The sequence below is a fragment of the Seriola lalandi genome, unplaced genomic scaffold, assembly GCF_002814215.2.
Source record: "Seriola lalandi dorsalis isolate HSWRI2012SDOR001 ecotype SW California unplaced genomic scaffold, Sedor1 jcf7180002054561, whole genome shotgun sequence".
NCBI classification, from domain to species: Eukaryota; Metazoa; Chordata; class Actinopteri; order Carangiformes; family Carangidae; genus Seriola; species Seriola lalandi.
Window position 1 is genome coordinate 1 of NW_019525114.1, and position 26,335 is coordinate 26,335.

At 39.9% G+C, this 26,335-nt stretch overlaps 1 protein-coding gene and 1 long non-coding RNA gene across 2 annotated transcripts in view; one reads left to right on the top strand and one right to left on the bottom strand.

Annotated features, from left to right (window-relative positions):
* Positions 1-7,877: 7,877 nt before the first annotated feature.
* On the top strand, positions 7,878-9,448 carry LOC111662320 (uncharacterized). The gene is made up of 2 exons (XR_002761311.2): positions 7,878-8,077; positions 8,244-9,448. It is a non-coding gene; the product is annotated as an uncharacterized LOC111662320 (long non-coding RNA).
* Positions 9,449-9,746: 298 nt separating this feature from the next.
* Positions 9,747-26,335, bottom strand: part of stab1 (stabilin 1) — a 68,352-nt gene continuing 51,763 nt past the window's right edge. Inside the window, exons 59-70 of the mRNA XM_023416129.2 lie at positions 25,677-25,809; positions 25,468-25,528; positions 25,026-25,170; positions 23,874-24,007; positions 22,264-22,429; positions 21,730-21,836; positions 21,022-21,141; positions 20,239-20,373; positions 19,885-19,989; positions 15,717-15,866; positions 14,547-14,651; positions 9,747-11,229 (exon numbers count right to left, since the gene is read on the bottom strand). Coding sequence (XP_023271897.1) covers positions 11,161-11,229; positions 14,547-14,651; positions 15,717-15,866; positions 19,885-19,989; positions 20,239-20,373; positions 21,022-21,141; positions 21,730-21,836; positions 22,264-22,429; positions 23,874-24,007; positions 25,026-25,170; positions 25,468-25,528; positions 25,677-25,809 — 1,430 coding nt within the window. The 3' untranslated portion in view covers positions 9,747-11,160. The remainder of the gene's footprint in view (positions 11,230-14,546; positions 14,652-15,716; positions 15,867-19,884; positions 19,990-20,238; positions 20,374-21,021; positions 21,142-21,729; positions 21,837-22,263; positions 22,430-23,873; positions 24,008-25,025; positions 25,171-25,467; positions 25,529-25,676; positions 25,810-26,335) is intronic.

The window sequence follows — 26,335 nt, forward strand, 5'->3', positions numbered from 1 at the left end:
ACTTTCTATGCCTTACTTTACTATGACTTTTTATGCCTTACTATACTATGACGTTTTTATGACGTTTTTATGCCTTACTATACTATGACGTTTTTATGACTTTTTATGCCTTACTATACTATGACGTTTTTACGACTTTTTATGCCTTACTTTACTATGACTTTTTATGCCTTACTATACTATGACGTTTTTATGACGTTTTTATGCCTTACTATACTATAAATTTTCATGCCTTACTATACTGACGTTTTTATGACGTTTTTATGACTTACTATACCATGACGTTTTTATGAGTTTTTATGCCTTACTATGACGTTTTTTACGATTTTTTATGCCTTACTATACTATAACTTTTTATGCCTTACTATACTATGACGTTTTTATGACTTTTTATGCCTTACTATAAAATGACTTTTTATGCCTTACTATACTATATAGTTTTTATGACTTTTTATGCCTTCCTTTACTATGACTTTTTATGCCTTACTATACTATGACATTTTTATGTGTTACTATACAATGACAGTTTTATGATTTTTTAAATTTCTTTCAATACTATGATGTTTTTATGCCTTTATGCCTTACTTTACTATGACTTTTTAAGCCTCAATATAATATGCCGTTTTTTTGATTTTTTATACCTTACTATTCTATGTCTGTTTTATGCCTTTACAATGCGATGAAATTTTCATGCTTTACTTTCCAATGATGTTTTTATGTTTTCATGCCTTACTACACTATGACGTTTTTTATGTCTTATGCCTTACCATACTTTTTATGCCCCATGACAAATTCAATCAATCATACTTTATTAGTATAGCAATTTTCATACATACAATGTTACACAAGGTGCAGAATAGAAGCAGTATAAAGAACCTCACCCCACCCCCAACCACACAGTCACCCCCATTTATGCAGAGAGCACTAAGGGATAACAACACCACAAAAAATATTGATCACAATAACAGGAAGTGACGCAACACGATCATGAATCTCATAGAGGAAACACTGAAGACTGGAAAGCAAAAGATAAAGTTAAAGTAACAAAGAAAATAATAAAATATTAAAACATAGGACATGTATTGCAGGGAACTAAACCAGAAATGAAAAGTAAGAATCACATAAAAATCTAAGACAAAGCAGTAAACATAAAATAATAAAATTCTAAAAGAGAGGATATGTTTGAAAGAGAATAAAACTAAAAACAAAAGTAGAAATAAAATAAAAAAAGTACAGTATTAAAAAGAAAACAGTCCAATCAAGAATAAAATACCAGTAAAACATCTTAAAATATATAAATAACTACAAAGATACATAATTAAAATTCAATTAAAAGCCAGATTAAGGACGCAGCTCTTGCTAATTTTCAAGCTCAGCGGGTCACTCACTCCAAAGCCTTCAGTGTTTTAATGGAGCACAGTGTGGACATTTTGACAGCTGTCATTCCAGGACTATTTGGGTTTCAAGCTAATAGGCTTTCTACTCAATATCAAAATGCCTGGATTTGCCTCGCAACATCAATGACATGTTGATTTTAGGATAGCATTATTGTTTATTCTTACAGGTTTTCTTTTGTTAAACCTAACTCAGTGACTACATGACTTGAATTGAGGACACACCTGCACACATACAGTATTTATCCAGATTATCATTTACCGTGAATCATATTATAATGTTTGCATGCAACAAAAATAACCTGGTTATTCATGTGATTTTTACATAGTGGTGTGAGCAAATGAACCACAGGCTCTGAAAAGTGGAAAAACTGCAGGTTATGGAGATTCAGCCCCCACCAGAGTTTCCTTCTTCTTTATGTCTGTAGGCTCCTCTCAGCATCAGGCGTTTCGTGCAGTGATCTGCTCTTAAAAGTAGATCAGGAGCACTAATAAAATATTTTTTCCTCCTCTTCGGTGCCCCTCCAGCTGGTGGTGAATGACTGACTAAAACCGGCCCTGTTTGTCAGAAGTTTCTTCGGGCTCTGCAGGAGGAGACGGAGAGAATGAGAGTTTGCTGAAGAGAACCTGCCAGCAAGCAGGTCAGGTTTCACAGAGTAAGTTACCACAGTGTTAACTGAAACTGAAATTGCAGATTTTTAACTCAGGGTTAACACACTCAAACTCATTACATTATCACACAATAATCAGCAGTCATTATTACATTATTACATGAATACTCAGCAGTCATTATTACATGAGTATTCTGTAGTTATTACTACATTATAACATGAATACTCAGCAGTCATTATTACATGAGTATTCTGAAGTTATTACTACATTATTACATAACATTATTCTGGGATACACCCTAGGTTCAGTGAAATGGAAAAAAAACTGTATTGACTTCACAAAACACAACAGTAAATTACAAAAATGAAGTAATGCTGAAAACAAAATTATTTTGTTGTTGAGCACAATTTCCATTTCTATGTTTGTGTAATTTAAAATCTTTGAGTTAAGACAATTTTCAAGATGGCGCAGCAGGAGTAGCAGCTAGTTAAGGCAGTTGCAGCTCAGTACTTACCTTTCTTCCTCTTTATTTTCTTTTTATGCAACTATCGTGTTCCCAACTGTTGTGTGCATAATTTTGTAACTTTCTTTGGCGCTGGATACTACTCCTACTACTAAATTAACCATTGTAATGTGGTTGTATTTGCTGCTAAAGTGCCAGCTAGCATAAAGCATATGTGCATCGGCTGCAATTTTTCATTGGCATGTTCAACTTAACTATAGTACTTTTCAATTGCAGTTTTTGACAAGCTCCTCTTACTCTTATTTTCCAGGTCATGCTTAATAATCTACCAGTAGTCAGCCATCATATACATTTACTCATTTTGCATATGCTTTCCCTACAAGTGGGAAACAACACTCAAGCTTCAGTGCAGTAGGAGACCTTGAAGTAAGCACCAAGTATTAAATCTGTTCAATGCTGTAAACGAGAACAGTCTGGACTGAGACTGCCTTGTGTGTCGGGATGGCAATGCCAAAAGCATAAGCCTGTATGATTGAGTATATGGGTTCAGACCTAGAAGTCACTTTGAAGGCAAACATTCGTCACTTGAACTTGATTTGAGCCGCTTTGGGGAGCCAGTGGAGCTCAATGAGCAGCAGCCCTTTTAGGCTGACTGAAAACCAGACGCAGTGCCGCATTCAGGTCCGTCAGGTGATTTTAGAAGTAAGTTTTAGAAAATGTTTAATTATACAACCTTTATCTCAGCTGTATAGTATTTCTTTCCTTAGATAAATAACAATCAAGTACCTAAATTTGTCAAGTGCCTAGTAATAACACTTCCTCACTTACCCCTAGTAGCGTCCAGGCTTGCAGATAGTTTTTGTTTGTTTGCCCAGGTTTTTTAGATTAAAAAATAAATACTAATCTTCAGGGCTAAATGCCACAAGAAGTAAGTGAGAGTTACTTATTTATCCATTTTAAAATGAATCCTTAACTAAACTAAACCCTTTAAAAGTAAAATATTTCCTCCAGTACCTGATTTCAACTCAAAAGCATGAGCTCCATTTGATAGAGTTCCTCATCAGCGGCTGATGAATCTGTTTTACTTGTTTCACAGTAACTCTGATGTGTTTGTCTTTGTTTTCCTTGTGTGCCCAGTCCAATCACTGCTCAACCATCCTGCTGATGTGAAATCTTGTTACCAAGGTGACAGGCTCACCCCGTAGCTGTGGCGTCATGTTGTGGGGGTGTGGGCCCTGAGTGATTCTCGGGGGTGGCGTTGGACAGGGGCCCTGGGTCATGCTGGGCTGTTTTTATTGTTTCAGTGCTGTACGTCAGTGCTCACTGACATGTCTGCTGTGGGAGGTGGAGCAGGTGGAGAACCAGAAATCTGAGACAGAGAGGGGAAAAAAAAGTGACAGAGGGGGGCTGCATGTTGAGAAAAGCAAGATGCTCAGATGGCTGGTTTTTGATCTTTGATTCAGAGCAGTTACAGTGGATTGTTATGGAAATCCAGAGTAAGAGGAAGAAAATATGTAAAAATGTAGAAACTTCTCAGACCTACTGCAGCAAAATCAGTTCCCTGCTGTCAATGTGAACATGTTGTTAGGTTTGGATATTTTCAAATTTGTTGAGCAATTTTTGATTCTCTCTCTGACTGGTTGTCTGTGACCACGTGTATTGTTTGATGAAAGTAGACTCACAATGGCGAGTGGAAAGAAGGAAAGCCAGTGTTTTGCATTAACTTGGCGAGCTGATGGTCAACATCGGGTCAGTTTCAAGTCTCAGATTTGGCAGCTGGTCAGGTTCTGGTCTTAATTTCAGGCTCATGCATTAGTCTGTTGCCTCCTCAACGCTCTGAAGCTCTGGCTGAAATTGTGTATTCAGTGAGTGAAACCAGCAGCCTAAAGCAAGTCTGGGTGAACTACAGGCCAGCTACACCAGCAGGTAGCTAACTGCTGACAGCCACATCAGCCAGTGTTTGTTTACAGCTGCTAGCGAGTAGTCAATTGTCACGTTCCAGTCTTGTAATGAATCATTTTCTTCACAAAGGTTATAATGTTCAGTTTTTATTTAAAAGATTTAGAAAGGTGTTGAATCAACTGTATGGTCATTTTGGAGGCTGATGTTTGTGGTGCTGTTGAACTGTATAACACTGACAGGTGTTTCTTATATTTTGTTCTCCCCATTCACATCAACAAGAGTAGATAACATAATCACATCTCTGTATAAAGCACTACAGTTCAACAGCACCACAAACTACACCCTCAGGATCATAAAGGTGATTCAGCACATCTCTGAAAAGTATCAATAAAAAAAAGTCTGCAGTAGTTTTAGATGAACTTTACAAAAGTGGTTAAAACATTTAAAATTACAACTCATTAGTAATTTGTTCTGTTTTATCCTTAATCTTGAGCCGGGTCATAACTTTGGGCATTTGGCAGCTAGCATGTTAGCATGCTAGAGTAGCCTACAGCTAGCTAAGGTAGCTGTGATCTGGTCATTAGTTTTACATGAATCCTGAAGAATTAGATGAGTAGACATTTTGACCTGTTGGTGATCCTAATGGAAAAGTCACATTTTATAATCCTAAAAGGAGCCTAATTATATGAGCATGACACATAGGTGCAGGGCCACTAGAAATCACCATAAATTACAAGAGTAAAGTCTGTACACTGACTCAAAACCACACATTTATTTAACTGGACTGATGAAGACATGACTGGGGTCAAAAACTGTCCATTTAAATGAATTTGGGGTTTGGAGTTAGTGTGCAGGCTTTTCTAATACCAACATTCTTGGTCCAAGCATGGAAATTTGGGAAATGTGGATACTTGAATTAAGCCCATAACACTGGTGATAAACCAGGGCTGAAATGGCAAAAAATTCAAGCCAAAACCTCAACATTAAGCTCGGCTAAGTGCCTGAAACAAACCAGCTGTAATTATTCTCCTGCAGTAAAGCTGGAGTGTGATAATAAGCTGTTTGTTGACCTGTGTGACTCATGTTCTCAGAACAGGCCGTACTGGTGTTTCCTGTGTCTTCTACCTTCAAGAGTGTTTGTCAGACGACCTCAGCTTAGATTTTCTCACCACAGACCAGCTGCAGTCACACACTCAGTGCAGGCTATAAAATTATCAACTTCTGTTTCTTCCTCAGAACATTCAGGAAAACTGCAAAGAATCACACAACATTTTTAGGACATTTCCATTTGAGGAAACAGCTGATTCAAGCTTTTTTGAAAATTACCATGTTAAAGTTCCTCTCCATATATGTTTTAAACTATGTAAAAAATACTCTGCTATGGTTAATATTTTGCTTAACATTGTTTTCCCAGATGAAAAGTAAATAAAAAATGGAAAACTGGGGTTGCAAGGACATGTTAACTTCCTCACTGAGAAATTCTAGATCAGACCTTTGCCCCGCCCAACACTGCTGCTTGCATTAGGGGAAAGAGCAGTGAGCTTCAAGATGGTTAGTGGAGGAAACATCAGAGGACTGCAGAGTCTGTTCAGACCAGAATCAGAGACTACAAGACGTATCAGAACAGTAAGCGTAGATATTTATGTTGTTTGTTAGCTTGTAACTGGCCGTGGCTGACAAACATGCAAACTCTCGGTTGTGCGAATGCCTGGGATTCAAACATGGTGGAAAAACGTAGTCATGGCGTTGACTTCTTATTTCGCTCATGATATGTCTTGTATTATATAAAAAAACATCATATGGACATTTTAACAATGTTAAAAACTTGATTTTGATTGGAGGGGGTTTTAAACAGATGGGCAGCAGCACAAACATGTAAACTGGTATTTAAATCTTTTGATACTAACGTGGAAGTGGACATGGACTTTCATGTAAATATTTCATTCACAAAAAAATGACTGTATGGGTCACTGGCATATTAGCCGACAGCATTAGTTTTGCCTGCTGCTCTGCTTTTGGTCAGGAGAACAGTTTGTATTGAGTCTGGTGTTTTGGTTTATAAAGGTTGTTTGACATGCTTTAGAGCAGTGAACCACATTAGGGATTCAGACTGACAAATTGGTTGTTGGAGGGTTCATCAGGTCAACCCAATAAGTGAGCGAGGACAATATTCAAACTGACCTGTTCGAATCAAACTTTACCATCTACAAGCGAATCAGAGCATTTGAAGTAGTTTGCATTGTGGTGGCAACCAGCAGAATTCACTATCAGCTTGACCTGCTGCGTATTGCACACTAAGCTAGTAAATAAAACTGGAGGAGAACATCTGTGGGCAAAGCTGTGCTGATCGAAAAATCACAACACAGAAACAATCAGAGAAACAGTGTGTGGAAGAATTTTGGGTTCTTCAATGTAGTTGGCAAAATTACAACCCGACTTTGTAAAAAGTGCTGCCTTACTTTACAACGATAGCAAATTTGAGGACACACCTGCTAGTTTGCCACCTCAAGTGAAGGAGGAGGCACCAGAAACTATTACATGTATTTTAATTATATGCCACTTCTAATTAGTTTGAACATATTTGAAAAGGTGGCCGCCCCTCTGCAGATGTGACCTGTGCAGGGGTGTTGATCGGGTTACTGGCCAGCTTGGCATGAGGAGATAAAAGTAGTTTGCTGTGTTTTCCAGTAGTTTCTGCAAAGCTATCAACCCTATTCTACTACAGGAACTTTTCCTGGAACCAAGAAACCTTTTAATCAACTCAAGAGCTTAACGGCAAGCGGCAAACTCCAAGGCTGAAAAATGAAGCCAACAAGGAAGTACCAGAAATTGCACTTCTTTGAATGGCCACTTGAGGCTCACTCCCAAAGTGAGACAGTGTGCTTGCCACAAGCCGGCATGCACCGAAGTCTTGACATCGCACGCACTCCTCCTCTTTGACCATTTTTGGATTAGCCAGGAGTTCAGTGGAGTCAGACACTGCCAAGATGGCAACAGCGGTCAAAACCACTCTTCAGAAACCTATGGGTGATGTCACAGAGGCATATGTCAGAATTGGAGACATGAGGAAATTACTGCCCAATCAGAGCTGAGTATGTAAATTATGTGCAAAATGCAAATATGGCCGGGCGTCAGGCTCATGAGACACAAAAGAGAGACTGACTGCGAGACATAAGCTCCTTGGTTTCCTCTGCACAGTAACCAGCTGTCACTCTCAGCTCTTTAACAAAGACAGAGCGTTGTCTCAGATCTGATCAGGACATGTTTGTTCAGACAGGAGGTCAGATGTGAACCGACAATGCCGGTTGTAAATAAGGTCGGCCATGGCGGCAAACCAGCCGGCCAGCCTGCAGCAGTAGAGGTCAGAGTCTCCGGTCTTCACTCCACCCGCCCCCTTTCTGCCCCCACAGCGTTGCTTCTCAGGCAAAACCATTTCCAAGCTGCTCTGCTGTGCAGCCAGTGCTGCAGCTTGGCTCTTTGTGCGTTGGGGGAAGGGAGCTCAGCAGGCGGGGAAACAGCCGGAACAGTAACCTCCACAACTGCTCGCGCTCCATTTTGAAAAGGTTACCTCATCACAGATATTCTGATCTCAACACGGCTCAAATGTAGAATTACACTGCTCCATGTTCCTCGTGTGCACTGCTTTCTGCTGAGCTGTCAAGCCATTAAACTGTCTGACGGCCACATGGACAGCAGGGGGGAGGAGGTCAGGCTTGTTTTTTTGTGTCTTGAATGTCGGCAGCAGAGTAGGAAAGCTATTTAAAGTGAAGGTCTACAGAGAGAGGAAGCATTTGGGGTTTTACAGTGTGAGCCAGCTGTAGACGCAGCAGAATAACAACGATTTCTTTTTCTTTTCTTTTTTTTGCCTGGAGATTTGAACAGAGGAGCCGAGGAGAGAAAGGAGAAGAAACAAACTGGTTCCCTCCTTCATAAACAACATGGCTGCTTTCACACAGGAAAACCTGAGTGAAGGAAAAAAAACCTGCTGGCTGTGTAAACAAAACACATCTCTTCAGTTCAGGCGGTCACGTGGAAAAACAAAAGTGGTGAAGGAACAGATGTAGAGGCAGATGAGAGACACAGACACATCAGATACAATCAGAGTGAAGACTGAAGCAGATTTCTGTGGTTTTCATGTAAACAAAACAGGTAAAAAAAAATAAAAAAAAATCAGCTCTGGCAGCGAAGAAATGAAGGAGAAGCCAACAAAGGATCATAACTGAAAACCCTGTCAGCTCGTCAACTTCAACACCAGGACTGAAAATAATAACATCGATTCATCTTTCAATTTTTAGCCATACTAGCAGCGTAGCTCTCAGGAAGGGGATGCCAGTCCGTCTGAAATAAGTCAATAACCGTTTCACAGACTGCCATGAAACTTGATATATTTGTGGTCTCCAAAGGATGAAACCTGATGACTTTGGTGATCCCCTTCATTTCCTCTGGAGCCACCAATAAGGTTGACCTTTACGTTGAAGTATGAAACAGATCTCTATTGTTCCCTCAGAATAAATTATTATATTATCTAACGCCACCATGAGGTCGAGTTTGAATTTGGCAAATATTTCGGTTTATGACCAAACACCTGCAAAACTGTGGTGTTTAAAAAGCAGAGTTGATCTTTGCATTGCTTTATCAGCATGAATTTGACCACTGGACCATTTGTCATGATTCCTGCCTCCGTCCTGTTTTTGTTTTCTGTTCTGCCTCCGTCACAGTCTGACTTCCCCACGTCCTGCATTTCTCTGGAAGTTTCCAGCAACTGCCATTATCCATCCGGCCGCCAGATGCCCCCGGATTTCCCTCCGATCCCAGTCACCTGACCTTCCCCACCCTGTCAGACACCTGTTCCCAGTTTCCTCGTCAGTTCTCTAAGTATTTTAAACCTGTCAGTTGGACTTGTTCCCTGATAAATCATCATTTCTCTCATTCTGCAGACTCAGTTTTTGCCTCCTTCCTGTTCTGCTTGTGCCTTTGCTCCTGAACCTGAACCTGCCTGTGTCCCCGTCCTTCCTAAGCAGCTTATGAACTTTACAGGTGATCGTATTAAGCTAGCTAATGAAATTAATGAAAGTGACTTCATGGAGCAAAGTCTTATGAATTTCTTTTTTCTTTCCAAGATGAAGTTGTTGAAGCTGCTGATAGTAGCACAGAGTAGCAGTTATGTTTTTTTTTACTTAACTAATTAAACATTTTGTTTGGATTCAACAACAGTGATGGTCCTTCCCCAGGTTCACCTACAGAAACCTTGTTATGACTGGTCAGCGGTGTCAGGTGAGCCTGCATTGATTTCCTCCACACCGCCTCTAATGTAATGTAAATGTTTTCTGACAAACTCAGCACAAATACAAAAAAACAAAAACCAAAACACAGCAGACTGTCAGATGGATTGAGTTTAATGTCTTCTCAGCGGTTGTGATTTTAAACAATGGTGAACATGTTGTTGGTTTGAGGAAATGCAGCTGCTCCAGTGTGACAGTACTTTGTGTTCAGCCAGTTTCTCTGTATGAACGAGTTAAAGGATGAGGCTGGTGTTCCTCCCATCCTGTTTGTTTCTTCTGAAGACCTAAATCTTTACAATCAGCTCACAAATTTCTATAAAAAAAAAAAAAAAAAGCTCAGTGACTTCCTGAAAAAGCTGAAAACTGTAGTTTTTAATCAGATGTTACAGATGGGAATAGCACAGTTGTTGGGGACTATTTTCAATGGCGGATTAATCCACATTTGTTCCTGCAGTGAGTATTTCCAACAGCAGGATGGTGTATGTAGGAATGGGTCAAAATAAACTAGTGTGTGTGTTCATGGGCAGGAAGGCACATGTCATCCAGTGATGGAGCTCCAAGGCACAGAGGAATAAAGCTTTAATATCAGGCTTTGTCTTTGAATTAATAATCAACTCTCTACTTCCATGGAAACCAGACTAATCAGCGAGCTCATGTTTATTTGCTCTCATAGACGGGTCGGGCCCCCCTCCAATTCAAACAGATTTACTTCCGTCCTGGGACAGGTCGGGTCCATCAAAACCAATTATCTAAAAGGGGGCGGGGGGTTTGATACAGTGACTGACTGAGGAGCGCTGCTGAAGCACTTACACTGTCATCTGTTTACATCGTTCTGTCACTCTGCACGATGGACTCGAGTGGAAACAAAAACAACTTCAACGGGCTGATAATGTGTTTGGTGACACATAAGCCATAAGCTAATTATAAGCCAAGCTGTTTGTCTCATCATAGAAGAGTCTAACAAATGAATGAATTATTTATTTAACAATAAAAGCGTAAAGTAGCCGTGGCTAACTTATTAGCAAACAGCTGCCTTTCATACCCGGTGAACACAGGTTATGATCGTCCCACTGGAGTCGTGTTTGTGTCCACCTGGTAAATTGAAATACAATGTTCATTCCCTTTCACTGTTTTTGATCTCCGCCAACTCCTGAGGGAAACATCAGGTTCAGCTGCTGAAAGTTTTTTTCTCTGTAAACAGCTGCCTGCTGCTGCTGAGACATACATGTGCCATAAAACCAAAACTTGGAGCTAAAAGAGCCTAAAAAAATCAGTTGGTCGGTTTGCAGCTACCAGAGACACTTATATATTAAACAGGAATCATTTGATTGATTGATAATAAAAAATATTGATTTGGCTTTCCTTCCCGAGAACATCTGGGTTAAGTAAACCGACAACTTTTATTTGTTATTTGGATATAAATGAACTGCAAAAAGCTGAACCGTGCAGCCAGCAGGTTATTGTGGTTTGTAAACAGACAGCTCCAGTTTCACTGGTTCAGCTGGTTTTACTGGTCAAAGTCCAGGATCTTTGGAGGTTCTTCAGGTTCTGCCGGCTCCACCCCCTGACTGGTGTCCTGCAGGAAGGAGAGAAAATGATCAAACCAGGGAGCCCACACCAAATGTACACTTGAGTATGTGGAGGCTGTCAAATAATTCTGGTCGTAACATGAATGAAGATTAATCCAGTCGGGCAGTAGGTGTCCTGGCTGTACGCATATATTTAACAGTGAGATATGACGGTGGTCTGGATTTAACTCTCCGCTACAAAGCAAATACAAATGTTCCTAAAAATTCAGTTAATGAACAAAAAAAAGAAAATGCAAAAAAGTGAATTAAATTTCCACTGAAGAGATGAAAACAACAGTTTGACTGCTGCTCTGTTCATTACGTCATCTCGTTGCACCCTGTTCCTCTGCAATGGTTTAATGACACCCGACGGGAAAATTAGGCGCCAGCTGTTTATCTCGACGAACCAATTCCTAATATTCACATAACAGTTGTGGAAGGAAATGTGCATTAATTAACAATTTCTTTCACTGACTTTGCTCTACATGTGGATAGAAACCCCAGATCGTGTCAGGCAGCAGCCACAGTGGCTGAACAGCTGACTCTAAACTGGAGTATAACTCTGATCCCACTGCTGTCAGACCTGCAGGATCAGAGTTTAATGCACACAGCTGAGAACAAAGTGAAGTCGGCCTGCTCTCTGATGGAGAAGGAATGTGTAAACTACTGAGAGACACTGAGAACAGTGGAGACTGCAGCGTGTCCTTCACACAGTAAACAACAGTAATAACGCAGCAGTGTCTGTGTCCAACCAGCCTCAGATATTTGTTTTTAATCTTTACGTGAATTTAATTTGTTATTTTTATTTATTCAAAAGACTCTGTACTGAAATCTATGAGCAATATAATGAATAACGAAAAATCATTATTAGTTATTAAACTTAAAGAACTTGAATGTATTTTTTTTGCTTTTTTTTGCAAAAACAGAAATAACCAGGATTCTTATGCTGTCAGTTTATTTATGTGCCAATTTAAAAGGATATTAAGACTAGCTTTATGAACAAAGCGACAAGATCTGACAGAATTTAAGTACCAATAAATCTCATACATCATGACAATTATAGCCTTATTTTAAATTCATGTCTTCTCTGTCCACATATACTGTGTGGTGTGTGTATGTGTGTGTGTGTGTGTGTGTATGTGTGTGTGTGTGTGTGTGTGAGCTGCCATTTAAAGAGGTGAGATGTCATGGTGGTGACTTTTCCCGCCTTCATGTCATATGGGAATAACCATAATGTTGTGTCCATGTAGTGACGACCTCCACTTTTTAGATTCCACTCTCAGAATCTGTCAAATGGCGTTTTCAACTCTCTCAATAAAAGTGTCAGAATGAACATTGGCCAGAACACACTCTTCTCAAACCCGGACAGGCCGATGCTCTGACATGATAACAAATAATTAACAGCAGGACGTGAACCAGCTTTGCGACCTTTTGCTGTCATCCTTATGGGATCCCAGAGAAAAGGACCGTACAAGGCGATGCTCCTGGAGCGTCTGAAAAAATGTTCACGTTTGAGGATGGTTAGGTGACTCTGGATAGCTCGTAATGAATATAGACAAGAGGGATGGACTGGCAAAAGCCTGAACATTGATCTGAGCTCTGTTTGTGAGTGTTGATGAGATATATATTATATATCCTCCCTGGCTACGAGATGTGAGGCTGTGGAGGTGGAGTGAACAGTGTGTGGATTGTAGTTTGTTCAGTCTGTTCCTGCCGGAGAGCTAACACTGTGTAACAGCTGTCTGCAGATATCAGGCTAATGTCTTGTCAACACAAACAGTGCAGATGAATTAGAGTCTAGACTTTCAGTTTGTGTCCTGTGATCCAAGTGATAATTAAAGTGGATGTGTCTACTTAGTCGAAGCATCTGCCACTGACAGTCCATATGCATCAGTATGTGACAGAATTAATTTTTTTAAATATGCATAATGATGACAATGGTGCAGGTTTTCTTTTATTATTACCAAACAGGTCTTTACAGTTTCATAGTTTTATATTCAAGGAAACAAAAGAAAGATGCTCTCTTGCTGAATGTAGAAGAATTTGAAGTTAAATTCTGAGATACGCTTCACGTAACATTGGTATTTATCAAATATAACCGAATCATCAAGAATCAAAGTGAATTGGGGATCAACGCTGATATACAGCCGACACAGAAGTGCCAAAAACTGCAGTTCCTCACATGGCCACTTGAGTCTGGCTCCAAAAGCAAGTCAATCCCCTGAGACTCCCATGTTAAAATGCACAACTTTACAGTAGAAAGTTTATTAAAGTGCAATATTATACATAATTGAGGGTGTGTCGCTTTGAGTGACAGGTGGGTGAGCGTATGCGTCAGGCACTGCCAAGATGGCGACAGCAGAGCAGCCCACTCTGAGCTTCAAAACCACTCCTCAGAAACGTATGGGTGACGTCATGGAGGCTACGTCTATCTTTATATGCGATCTATGGATAAAACCCACAGAAGTGACAACAAACCACTGGCAAAATGTCTGGGAAGCCGCCACAGCTGGCAGTTCAATTTGAATAAAATCTTTCATCTCTAATAGTCGACCAAACATAAGTCGATAAGAAGAGTCTTAGTCAACCAAGTTTTAATTGGTAGGTTAGTTGCAGGAAGAAAAAATCAAACTCCAGAGGGATGGGCTCCACTCAGTCAGTCACAGACAGAGATCATTTATTCAACTGGTCCCTGCAGCGGTAATAAAAAAATAAACGGGATATAAAGACAAAGCACGATGAACAGCAGCAACAAACTTCTTTATTTTTACTCATTATAATTTGCATCTGATTTGAGTGAATCTATGAATTTACTGACCTCTTTGTCTGAACTTTGTCAGTAACTGGCGGACCCAAATAATTGCACACACACTCAAGTTTTCACTTGAATATGTGATGAAGTTGTGGCAGTGTAGAGCTGCCATGAAGGAGAGTAACGCTGCAACACCAGCAGGCTGACGTGGACAAACACAGTGGAGTAAAGAGAGGACTTTGATCTGCTTTACTGCAGCTGATACTGGTTCATTTAAATAAAATACGCCTGGATCAGCAGCACTGAGGCCAATCCTGAGGATCCGCCCTGGATATTTTTGCTCCTTCACTGATCTGTTACTGAAACTGGACTTCTCTGGATTGTATTTCCTTTCTCACCAGTGCCTGAACCAGCACACCCCAACCAAAACAGCTCCTTGCATTGTTCTAACACAGAGCTGTTTTCCATCTGAACAGCCACTTTTGTCGGGATCCTCGTGGTTTAGTTTAAAAAAAAACAAACGAGCAGCTCAGACTCTCCTCCTGACGTGAATGTTCAGATTAGTCAACTCACCCCAAATGGCTCTGTGAAGGCCCTGGAGCCGCTGTACAGAGGGTTGGGGATTGAGACCAGTGCGGGTTTGGTCCTGCCGCCTGCTGCACCATCCTCATCCTCATTCTGTCACGGAGGAAACAACAGGAAGCAGTGTCAGCTGTTAGCAGCAGCTGAATCACTGATTAACACCATGTTTGTTTTTTTCTAACGAAAGGATTATAATATCAAACACTCCCGACATTAATATCTGCTCTACATCTTCCTTTAAGTGCCGAGACACTTCCCTCAATCCCTCATGATCAAACCTGTTTCAACATTCATATGAGCATCCACTAATTCTTTTAAGACAGACTGAATAATTGTGATTTTATCAGTATAGTGTGTTAGCATGCTAAAATGTGCGAAAGAATTTGATTATAAACCAAAGCATTGCACAAACTGAAAACTTTGACTTGATTTATGGCGCTGCAGAAAAAGTTGAGGCAACTGATTATAATTCATCATGTGTATCAAATGTCACACTAATCCATCCAGCAGTATTTCATTCAAAAACGTAAATGTGAACCTCATGGTGACGCTACAGGGAATTAGTAAAGACTTTGAATTGCTGATGACGCTAGAGGGATCAGAAAAGTTAGTAGGATTCGTCCCATGGAGCTCAGTTTGAGTAGTTGATGACATAGTTTAGTCTGGACCAAAGTGGACTGACCGACCACCTGCAGGACTGACGGTGGGGTCGTCTTATATTCGAGGCCTAAACAATTACACGTTCACAACATCAGTAGCAATCAGGTTCTTTACACAGTGTTGAGTTATAGGTGGTTTGTAACCTTAATGTTGCAAAGCCAGCGATTGTTTACAAGTCTGCTTCTGGTGGATGTGTTTCATAAATTGTAACCTTCAGGAGTTTCTGAAGGTTCAGGTTTTGTGTTTTGCTGAGGAAATAAATTCATGATGACTAGAGGGGATGTCAGTTTATAATCAAGGTTATTATATTTCCTGTAATAAGGTCATTAATTAATTCATGCACTAATTAAAGATGCCACTGAAACATTTAAGCCAGTTTCACTTCTTTTAACCTAAAGGTCACCATCAGCAGATACAACATCAGCTCACACCAGCTCTGCAACTGTGTGTGTGTGTGTGTGTGTGTGTGTGTGTGTGTGTGTGTGTGTGTGTGTATCTCACTCTGAAGTAGTGGAAGCGGAAAGCATCGGTCTTGTGTTTGAAGACGTAGTAGCCGAGTGCAGCCAACACACACACCAGCAACAGCGACACCAAGATGGCCGCCGCTGTGCCGCTGGAGTGGGCGTGCTGTCGGGAGGCATCATGGGAAATCTGCAGGTGACAGGTGCAACAAAAACAAACACACATAAGCAAAAACAAACACACATAAGCATTGTTACATATGTGAGGACATCAGATTACACTTTTAAGCCTCACCAGTGGCTGTTACACATTCGCTCTTTATCTGTCCAGCTCTAACTGCCATGGCAACAGCTACACTTTGCTGCACTGTTGCCATGGAGATGTTATTTCCCCAGAGGAAGATAAAATCTCAGCCAGTTAAAATGATTAATTAATGGTTTATTCCAATCAGAAGACAGACAGGGGCGATGTCACATGTCCACAGGAACATCCAGGTTCCCTTATTTGGTCGTTTCTAGCTCCATGACCCTGTTGACCCGGACATCGTGTTTCTTTTAGGCCGCCACATGAGACAAATCCTTCAACTAAGTCTTTTAATGATTCGACACGCCCCTTTATTAGAAACCTTAGCGGACAGTTTGGTATTGAATAGAACAAATAACATTTGGGCGACTAAATAATTTCTACAAAACATTATAAATCATAATATTGGTAATTGAATAACACATTTACAAGCAGAATACCAATAAATGCAACGCGTTTGTCAAACACTTCCAACATATCAATACATACAGACTGACTTAAAAGTATGTGGAGTAAAGGTAGAAGGCCACCAACACTTCACATGTCCAAATAACTCATCAAACTGAACAGGTTTAGTGTTACGTCAACAGAGTTACAGATTTTTGAGGTCATGGCAGTTTACACAAGGATTTGAGTTTTTGTGAAGGACATAAACTGAAATATGCTAAATTATCTTCATCTCTCTCTCAGATAGATGCTTGTTTTGACTTGTGTTCATCTTAATGCATCAACAGTTCAGACAGAGTATATAACAACAAAATCAAATTTCATTTTTTCATCAAATAATACAAATTTTAAGTTCCTTTAATGATCCACATGGCCTAAAAATATGTAGTATTTTGACGATGATCAATCACTTATGACCAGGATTTAAATAAACCACCTTGGTGGAGTCAACGTGGTCAAAAAGGTTTTTAAAGTGCTTCACAATTTTATACAAAATGTGTTAAACTCCCATGTGATCAGGCTCTTTCACGCCGAGAGGGAAACGTGTCGGTGGCTGCTGAGTGCTGTTGAGAACTCAGTGACCTTGTGTAAACGTGTGATAACGTGATGACGCTCAGAGGAGGAGACCATAAAACAGCAGCACTCAGGCCTGTTTCTGGTTAATCCTTGAGGCTCTGCAACGTCTCTACTCTGACACTGGAGGATGTGCTCAAAATAAGAATAAAGAATCTTTAACAAAGAGATTCAGGAGATATTTGCCGTGTTTGTCATAATCTACAGTTTTCTACTGTCCTGACCTTCCCACAGGCTGTACACATGATTTATTTGATAGCAAGCAGCTCAGTAATGTGCAGTCTGTTCCTACACCACAACTGTGTCAAGGCCTTTTTTAAAACTAAGGTTTGTTCTCAACCATGATGAGTTTCACAACTCCGAAGCTGAGTTTAAATGAAATGGATTAAATGCCTCTTCACTGTTATATATGCAGTGTTTTCCTCTAAAATTAGTTCCAGGGAGGTCAAAGAAAATGCGTTCAAAGAGCAAAAAGAAAAACAAATATAACTCGTCAGTCATTGAGTAAATACAAAAACACTCAGATGAAAATGTCCTCAGTATTGTTAGAGTGTAGCGATGCACAGCAATGTAATAATTAATTGAATTATTTATTCACTATGTCACGTAGCTCTTTCCACTGGTACGGCCCAGCTGTCTGAGCTACACCTCGTTCATTCCTGTTTCCACTGTGAATCACAGCAGGACGTCACCACATGATCTGTGATATTGGCCAAAATGTGACGGCCTCCACCTGCTGCTGAGCTGTGTCAGCATCACTGTAATCATGTGGTCATACAGGAACCGAACTGTGAAGTGTGAAATATGTTTCATTACACTGCAGTAACATCTGCAGGCTTCTGAATGATTAAAATACAGAAGTATCAAGGTGTGTTCTCACAGAATGTGGGTGCAAGTAGACGCCTATTCACAGTTTATGTAGTCGGAGAATGTTCAAAAGAAAATAATTCAAAACCTGAAGATAAAGGATCCACTAATTAGCAGAGTGCCTAACCTCATGCCACAATTAGTGTTTGATTTTTTTTTTTTTTACGTCATGTAATAAAAACTAACAGTGTATTAACATTTGAAGACAGGCTTATTTTTTAATGTCTGTTTGCTGCAGGGGTTGTATTCACTTCTTTGTACTTCAAAAATCACAAAATCTACAAAATATGTAATTTGCCCAGGGTGTATCTGAGATCAAAGTAATCTGACTCAGTCCACAGACAGGACGTGGTTGGGACGAGGACAACAGGAAGTAAGCTGAGCACTGAACATTAGTCATTTGGGGAAACAGACATATAGTTGTTATTTAGCCAAAGCTTTCAGGTTAATCTGTTGTGATCTCATCCTCACATCATGAAAATTGATCACTTGTGACTTTATCAGGATGGAAATGTTTAAAACTCAGCTAATTAAATCTTGATTTACTGAAAACTTTGCCAAGAAACTAAACACAGCCATCTGCTATCTGCTACAACTGTTGCCTAGCAACAACAGAGAGAGAAGTTTGCCATGGCGCCTTCTGGTGGCAGTGGTCAGAACTGCAACAGTCCACGAACAAGTTTATGAATGATAAAAATAATCAATTTATGATGCTCGCTTTACTGTATTAATCGGAGCCCATGATACCTGCGGGGTCCGACAGTTTTGTGGGGTAAATGTCCGTTTGAGCGTTTTAGGGTAAGAGTTAGGCTTTCAGTTGTGACGGTTAAGGTTAGGCAAGGGGCTGGGGAATGCACTACGTCAATGACGGGTCCAGTTACCAGGATCCAGCTGGCCCAGTTGGCATAACAACCAAGGTCGTAAAGATATGGCCTAGGGAGGGAATAGTCATAACACAGGGGTCCTTCAGCTCAGGGTCAGGCTGTCTTACCTTGAGATTCCTTATACACTTAAGTGAATGTAATTCATATTCAGGATTTGGTACCCAACATAAAGAACATCCTTATTTGGACATGTAGCAAGTGTTATGTGAGTTTAGTCTGGGTTTAAACAGACCCTGTAACAACAGCCTTCAGAATTGGACGGCATTTCACAGTGTTAACTTGTATTGCTCATCTCCATTCTCCTTGGCGACGCTTCAATAAATACTTCTGCTTAAGACATCTGGGTCTCCTGAAACTTCTTCCATCACGAGGCAGCCAGCTCGCAAGATTTCCATCACAAACAGGCATCAGGAACCAGATCCCAAGAGACCTACAACTGCTAAGTGCGAAGTTTCTTTATGTTTGCTGTGACTGTGTTTGACGGGATCATAAAAGTGGATTTATGGACATTTAAGATAAGGTCACTCAAAAGTTGAAGTCAGGAGGATTTGGGTGAGTGGGCGTATGAGGTTTTACACATTGTGTTTCAATAGGTGGGTTTCCATCCACCTGTTTTCATGTGCGTTTTCAATTTGTGCTTTAATAAACCTGAGGGGAAAGAAATATGTCAAATTAAATTTGGTGCTTGTCTGAGATAGAAATGTTGGTTTATCAATAAAATTAAATTGCAAATTAAAGAGCAATGGGAACAGCTTTAGTCGATTAATCTTAACGAACATGAAGAATGTGACTTAAAACATCCACCAAAAAGACAAAAACATGAGATCTGTGTGGACCGATGAGGAGACTGTAATTCCTCACATTTGTACATGAAACCAACAGAACAGAAATGTCATATTTCCATCATGTTTTCTAAATAGTTTTTCATTATTTGAGGTTTGACTGCACCTTTTTTAATGACCTCATCTCATTGTGTGTTTGTGTTTATCTTGACAAACCAACTCTTAATATTTGCATAATGGTAAATTGAAACTCACTTGGCTTGAAATCTAGTGAGTGACTTGCTGGTTCATAATCAGAGGAAGAAGTTGTCCTAATTGTCAGCAGCTCAGGGTTAAACCATCTTTACTCACCTGTGGCGGGGGGGCCGTCAGCGGGGCCTCAATGACATGGATGATCCCGTTTACAGCGGGAATGTCCCACTCCAACAGCAGCCGTTTGTTCACCAGTTTATAGCTCTGAGGGAGATAATTTACAATAACAGAGACGCAAAATCAAACTTTAAGAACATAAACATAAACATGGAAACACTTTGAGTCCCCTTATTTAGCAGTTCTAAGCTTTATATAAACACGTAATAGTAATTTGTTATTATATTTGTCAACAACTATAACTTCTCCTGTGGACACCTGGTAATGAACCACAGACATCTAGAGAGGGGTGTGTGTGTGTGTGTGTGTGCGTGTGTGTGTTTGTGTGTTTCTGACCTCATTGTTGCCATGGGTAACAGTCAGGTTGAACCCGAGCCACGATGTGATGACTTCTTCATGTCTCAGATCCATGAATGGTCGCACGCTGTTATTGGCTGAGATGTGATACTCAAGATCTCTACCAGACAGAGTCTAACCACACAAACACAGAGTAGAAACACGTTAGATTTCACTGACCGTTCCATCTGTTTGAACCTGGTATTCTGATGGAAATAATTCAGTTCCAAACCTTAAAAACTTGATTAGGTTAATATAGTTAATATGCATTGGTGTTGATCCGTCTCTTTCTTAAAAATCAAAGCATGTAGGTGATGTACATTTCAATGAAACTCTGTCGTCCATGTTCTTTGTTTTAATCCTTTACTTACAAGTATATATAATATGAAACACAATAGACACATTAAAAACATTGAAATACTCATATACTTTCCAGGCTCAATAGCATACATCTGAACAAGCACAGAGGTGACTTGTTCTAAATATTAATTAAATCAGAAATGCAAGGCAATTATTGGATACTGGAAATGTAGATCCTCGTTATCGTTAACAAATTAAATAATGCAACAACCAACATGATGTATGGAGTACCCCAGGGCTCAATCCGTGGGCCTCTTTTTTTAACCTTTAGATATTTTAATTAGTCAACATACATATATGTCAAAATTGTTTTTTTTATTTTTATATTTTTAATGTCTTGTTTTGTGTTTCTAAATGTTTTTATGTTAAAGACCCTTTTAGTCATTATTAAATAACTATTGAAGTGTTGAGGTTGTACATCACCTGATTTGGTGCAAAGCCGGCATTATGAGGAACAAAGAGCGTGACCTCAGACTTCCTGTGAGAAAGAAATTCAACGAGCTGTTTGCCACCTGAGGTCGAGCCGCTGTAATCCAACAGCAACTACAGAGAGAGAGAGAGAGGGAGAGAGAGAGAGAGAGAGAGATGGAGAGGACAGCGAAGTTATTTAGATTTACAGTCAAGACGTAAAATCCATCCGTGATAGTCCATCTGTGATTCACGCTTATATTTTGTAAAATCCTGCAACTATTACAACACACAAACACATCACAAATTTAGAGTTTTGAACAGAGGATCCAAAGTTAATAAGTTGAACAGACCACAGAGGTAAATTACAGTGCATGGACCTGGTTCAGGTCAGCTCAGGTCATCTGGTTTTTGGGAGTACAAATATCGACTTCTGTGCACTAACCAGGACTTAACAACAACTAATGAAAATGTGACAGCAGTTGTTTGCTTATGTTTCCGGGCCATTGTCAATAAAATCTGATCAAACCATATCCACATAGTCCTGATGGATCATGAATGAAAATCCTCATCAGGTAATGCAAGCACAGCACCATGCTCTAAATATGAACACACTGAATGTTGTTATTACTGATAGGAATGACGGCAAAACTGAAAGAACTGACTCAAATAATAATAAACTAGAATTATTAAACATCTAAATGGTCCAACTGTCACACTCACCTTGTAAAAGGTGGAGAAGTTACTGTAGGTTGCGAGGACGCTGGTCAGGACGCCGTTACAGAAGTCTCCGTTTCCAACATAACCAGCGGGACAGGTACACTCAACATCTGCACACATACATTACATCACTCATATATTTATATTTATATATTTTCTGAATAATTTATCAAGACCAAACACCAAATATTCTTTGATTCCAACTTCTCAAATGTGAGGTTTCTTGTTTTCTTTGTTTTATGATTGAATTCTGTTTTTCTTTTCTTTTTTTCATTCGATTTTCAAAATGTTCAGTTTTCTGCTCTGCATTATAAAGCCAATACAAACAGCCTGTTAATGTTTGGAGTTAAACTGTATCCAAAGAGAGGTTGGTCACTCTGCAGAAGACAAATTTAAAAATTCATATAAAACAATAGATGCTGTTCAAGTACTATGAGCAACAGTAATACATTTTTTATTTTTTTCATTATTTCCACAGATCTGTCAGTAGGGTGGACCTGCCTCTGCCTGAACACAGAGACTGTGTTGCCGTAGTACCTTTGACTCTGTAGCAGTAGGCGTCGTACTTGCTGCTCTGGTCCACAGGGTCTTTGTAGATAACCAGACCCACGTGGTTGTCTCCACACTTGACTGAGGGGAAGCGTGTTGGGTATCCCACCTTACCCCCCTCCATCCAGCCAGCAACGCACAGATGCATCCCCATCTGTCAGGACCACAGAAGAATGACAACGGCAGGGTAAATGACTGATTACAAGTTCCAGCATGCACTGCTGTGGTGTGGACAGGATAGGTGAGAATAAGTAATTCACAATTAACTGGAGGAGGTTGTTACAATGTGGTTGTAAATACTGTGTATGAACACACAGGTTGCATTTTGAATCTGACCTCAGCTGTTCGAAGGACAGCTGACAGCCACAGATGTTCAGTTTTCAGTCCTGTAACTAAATAATGTAACTACACATCAGGGCTACTGCAGCTACAGAGATACCATGTGGGGACTAGGAACTGCGATTGGCTAGTTGTGTTTTCAATTACAAGTTTCTGGTGGAGATTGTTGACAGGGAAGAAAACATCAAACAAGTTGAAAAAAAAAAAAGAAAGACATTTTTCTGTCTGATTTTCATTAAAAAAGACATCGCCACTGCAAACACTTAAATACGTTGCCAGCAGAGAGCAGTTTCATATTGAGTAGTGAAGTCGCTTGTATCACAAAGTAAATGAAAGAATGAAAACATAGTAACCATGAGGAATACAATTAAAGCACAATATAGTTTGATCATGTACATCTGTCTTTTGTTCCGCTGGTTCTATCAGCAGGTGGACTATTAATCAAAACCTACACTGTGTTATCTACAGCTCGACTTCTATTAACCCCTGACGTCAAGAATAAATCTGGCTTCCTGGTTCAACATTTGGGGAAATATACTTTTTTGCTTTCCTTCCAAGAGTGAGATGAGAAGATAAATATTAGTGGATTAATGAATCAACAAACAGTTTTCTGGAACAGCAGTAACAGGAGTAAATTGTGAATTTGTTTGGGACTATTTCCAGCGGTGGAATAATCTACATTTGTTGCTCTTGTGAGTATTTCCAGCAGCAGGTAGGTAGTGTGTAAGATTGAGTCACAATAAAGTACAGTATGTGTGTTCGTGATAATGAAGGAATATGCCATCCGATGTAACAGTGCTGCTGACTTATGTGTTTTAATACTTCTCTGACAACAGTGGAGCTCTGTGGCTTTGTTTACTAATGAAGGCCTGAGCAATCCAAAAAAATTCATAAAAATTCATATCTTCTCTTGATATTTGCTTGTGATTCGCACCAATTCAGCCCCGGTGTGATCAAAGAGGTGGTTTCATATCTCTTCTTTACAGTCAGGCTCGGCACTAATGAAATACCACTTCCTGTCTGGCTGAGGGTGGTATCTTTAGGATCAAATTGAATGTAGTTAAATCTTTGGAGCAAAACGTCTCAAAAACAGGGCAGCTGTTTAGGGGAGTGCAGATGCATTCTCCAGCAAAATAATCTTAGTCATAGTCTTTGTTTGCGCAAATATGTTTTTAATAAATATAGTGTATGTATATGTGCAAGGTGTATTGACCTGCCTGCTGTCTCTATGGAAACCCCTTCTGTAGTTGGTGGCTTACCTGCTGTGCATCTCCCATCTGTTTAAAGTTGGCCAGCGTGGCGCCCTCAGCCTGGCAGCCAGCGTCGGCCTCACTGAAGTTCATCTTGTACTTCCCCTCTGGAGAGCGCAGGTGGAACACTCCAGCTGTGTTGGCTGAACCACAATAACCATGTTACTTTGACCATTACCTCAGATTACTGTCCTCCTGCGCTGCTCAGGACAACAATTTAATCTTTAAAAGTGAAAACAAAATTCAATTCACTTTGAGGCTGAAAAATATACTGATATGAAAACTGATTAAAGGAAGTCGTGGCGTCTCTTGGTGTTTGCTTCCATCGCTGTATTGAAAACATTTTATTACAAAACTCCAGTATGTATTATGAATTCTGCATAATCAATACACCCTGATTAATGAGCACCAGGTACCAATCATCTCTGGGTATTAACAGGCTCTGAGCCTCAACAAGCCCCATGTTCAATGGGCCTTAACGAGCTCTGGGCCTTAACGAGCTCTGGGCCTTAACGAGCTCTGGGCGTTGCTTGCTGTATTCCCACTGAGTGCTTGTTGCTGTTTGTTTACCAGTCCCAGAAAAATCACTATTCAAACCTAGAACTAATAAAGAATGTCCTTCATAATATCACCATGGTAACACGAACACTATAAAGGTCAGCTACTCTAGAATCTACAGTTACCATAGCAACTGCATTGGAGTAGGACTGTAGGACAAAATGGCACCCGCTCAACAAAAGCCGTACAACACATGACTACACTGCAGCTGCTGGCTTATTTCAGATGTGTTACAGGGAGGATATTATGGACGTGCTGCAGAGGCAACTGCTACTGTCACTGATGTGTCGCAGTGAGTTAACATGGGAACAGACGTCATTATGAAAGTGTTGCCATGGTTACAAAAGTCATTGTAGACGTGTTACTATGGTAATAAAAGGCAGTACAGGTATGTTACCATGGTAACAGACATTACTACCGGTGTGTAACCATGGTAACAAAAGTCATTGCAGATCTCTTACCCAAGTATGTATATATATATATATATATATTTATTATGTATATGCTGTATATACTATATATATATGTATGTACAGTATATATGGTACAAAGATCATAATGTATCTGTTACTCTTGTCATGGAAGTCATTAAAAATGTGTTACCATGATAATGCAGGTCCTTGCAAGAGGCCACTGGGTCACAGCCTCCGTTGTCTTCCAGGCAGCGGTCGACAGGGGGCACCACCTTCTCCAGACATTGGACTCCATTACCCACGTATCCTGCCAGGCACTCACACTCACGCTCGTTCTGGAGGAACCAGATTAAAAAAACAAAAAGAACACCACTCCTCTTAATCTTACTGGGAGATTGATTGATTGATTGATTGATTGATTGATTGATTGATTGATTGATTGATTGATTGATTGATTGATTGATTGGGAATCTTGAAAGTTGTGTGTGCAAGGTCAGAAATTATATTACTACAGAAAGACATGAATAATCAGATGACTCAAGTGCATGTACAGACCTTTACAAAAGGACAGATGAAAAAAATATAAATATACAGTGTTTTTTTGGGGTTTTTTTTGCAAGGTTTTTACTTACTGGACCAGTGAACTTGCAGGAGGCAAAATCACTGCAGCCACCGTTTTGCTCCTCAACACACCTGGAATAAGGACAAACAGATATACAGCAGCCTGATGTCACATCTATAATTGTGAACGTCTTTAGTTAATATCAATAATCTTGGATCAAGAAGAGAAAACCAGAAAAGGAACAGGAATGTGATTCAGAAAAAATGATGTTACGCCCACCTGTTGATGGGCTCGCAGGAATAACCATCCCCTTGGTAATCACTGTGACAGGTGCAGTTGACGACAAGTCCCGTCTGGTTGCAGTCTGCGTTCTGGTGACAGCCGCCGTTGTACTCAGAGCAGAGGTCTGGAGCTGCAGGGTGTTTAATAAAACTGTAATCTGATCTGCTCACATGGTGGACTCAGAACATCTGCTCTGCTCTGTATCTGCTCTGTAAACGAGTCATCTTCAAAATTTACACATCCTCATTATAATGCAGAATATTAAGAGCAGAGAGCACAATGCGATTTTCAATATCAACTGATTTTTCACCTCGGACAACTGAAATATCTGCCAACCATGTCTTTGATGTGGCAATACTCGATATTTTTATAATAATAAATAATCATGTCTGTCGCTGCTTTACATTTTGTTCCCTAAAATTAACTGTGTAAAAAAAGCGCTCCAGTTCCTAAACTGCTGATCCAATATCGATGTTAACACCTTCAAATTAAAGCTGACAGTCAACCCTTTAACTCCATAGAAGGAGTGTTCTCCATCTCAATGACAAAGAAAATGTCTGAAGTCGTTTCTGTGAGCCACGGAAAGTTCAGGGTGATCTAACATCCTGACTTTACCTTTTATAGGTCAGATTTCTGTTTCCAGGATTTTTCTCTTC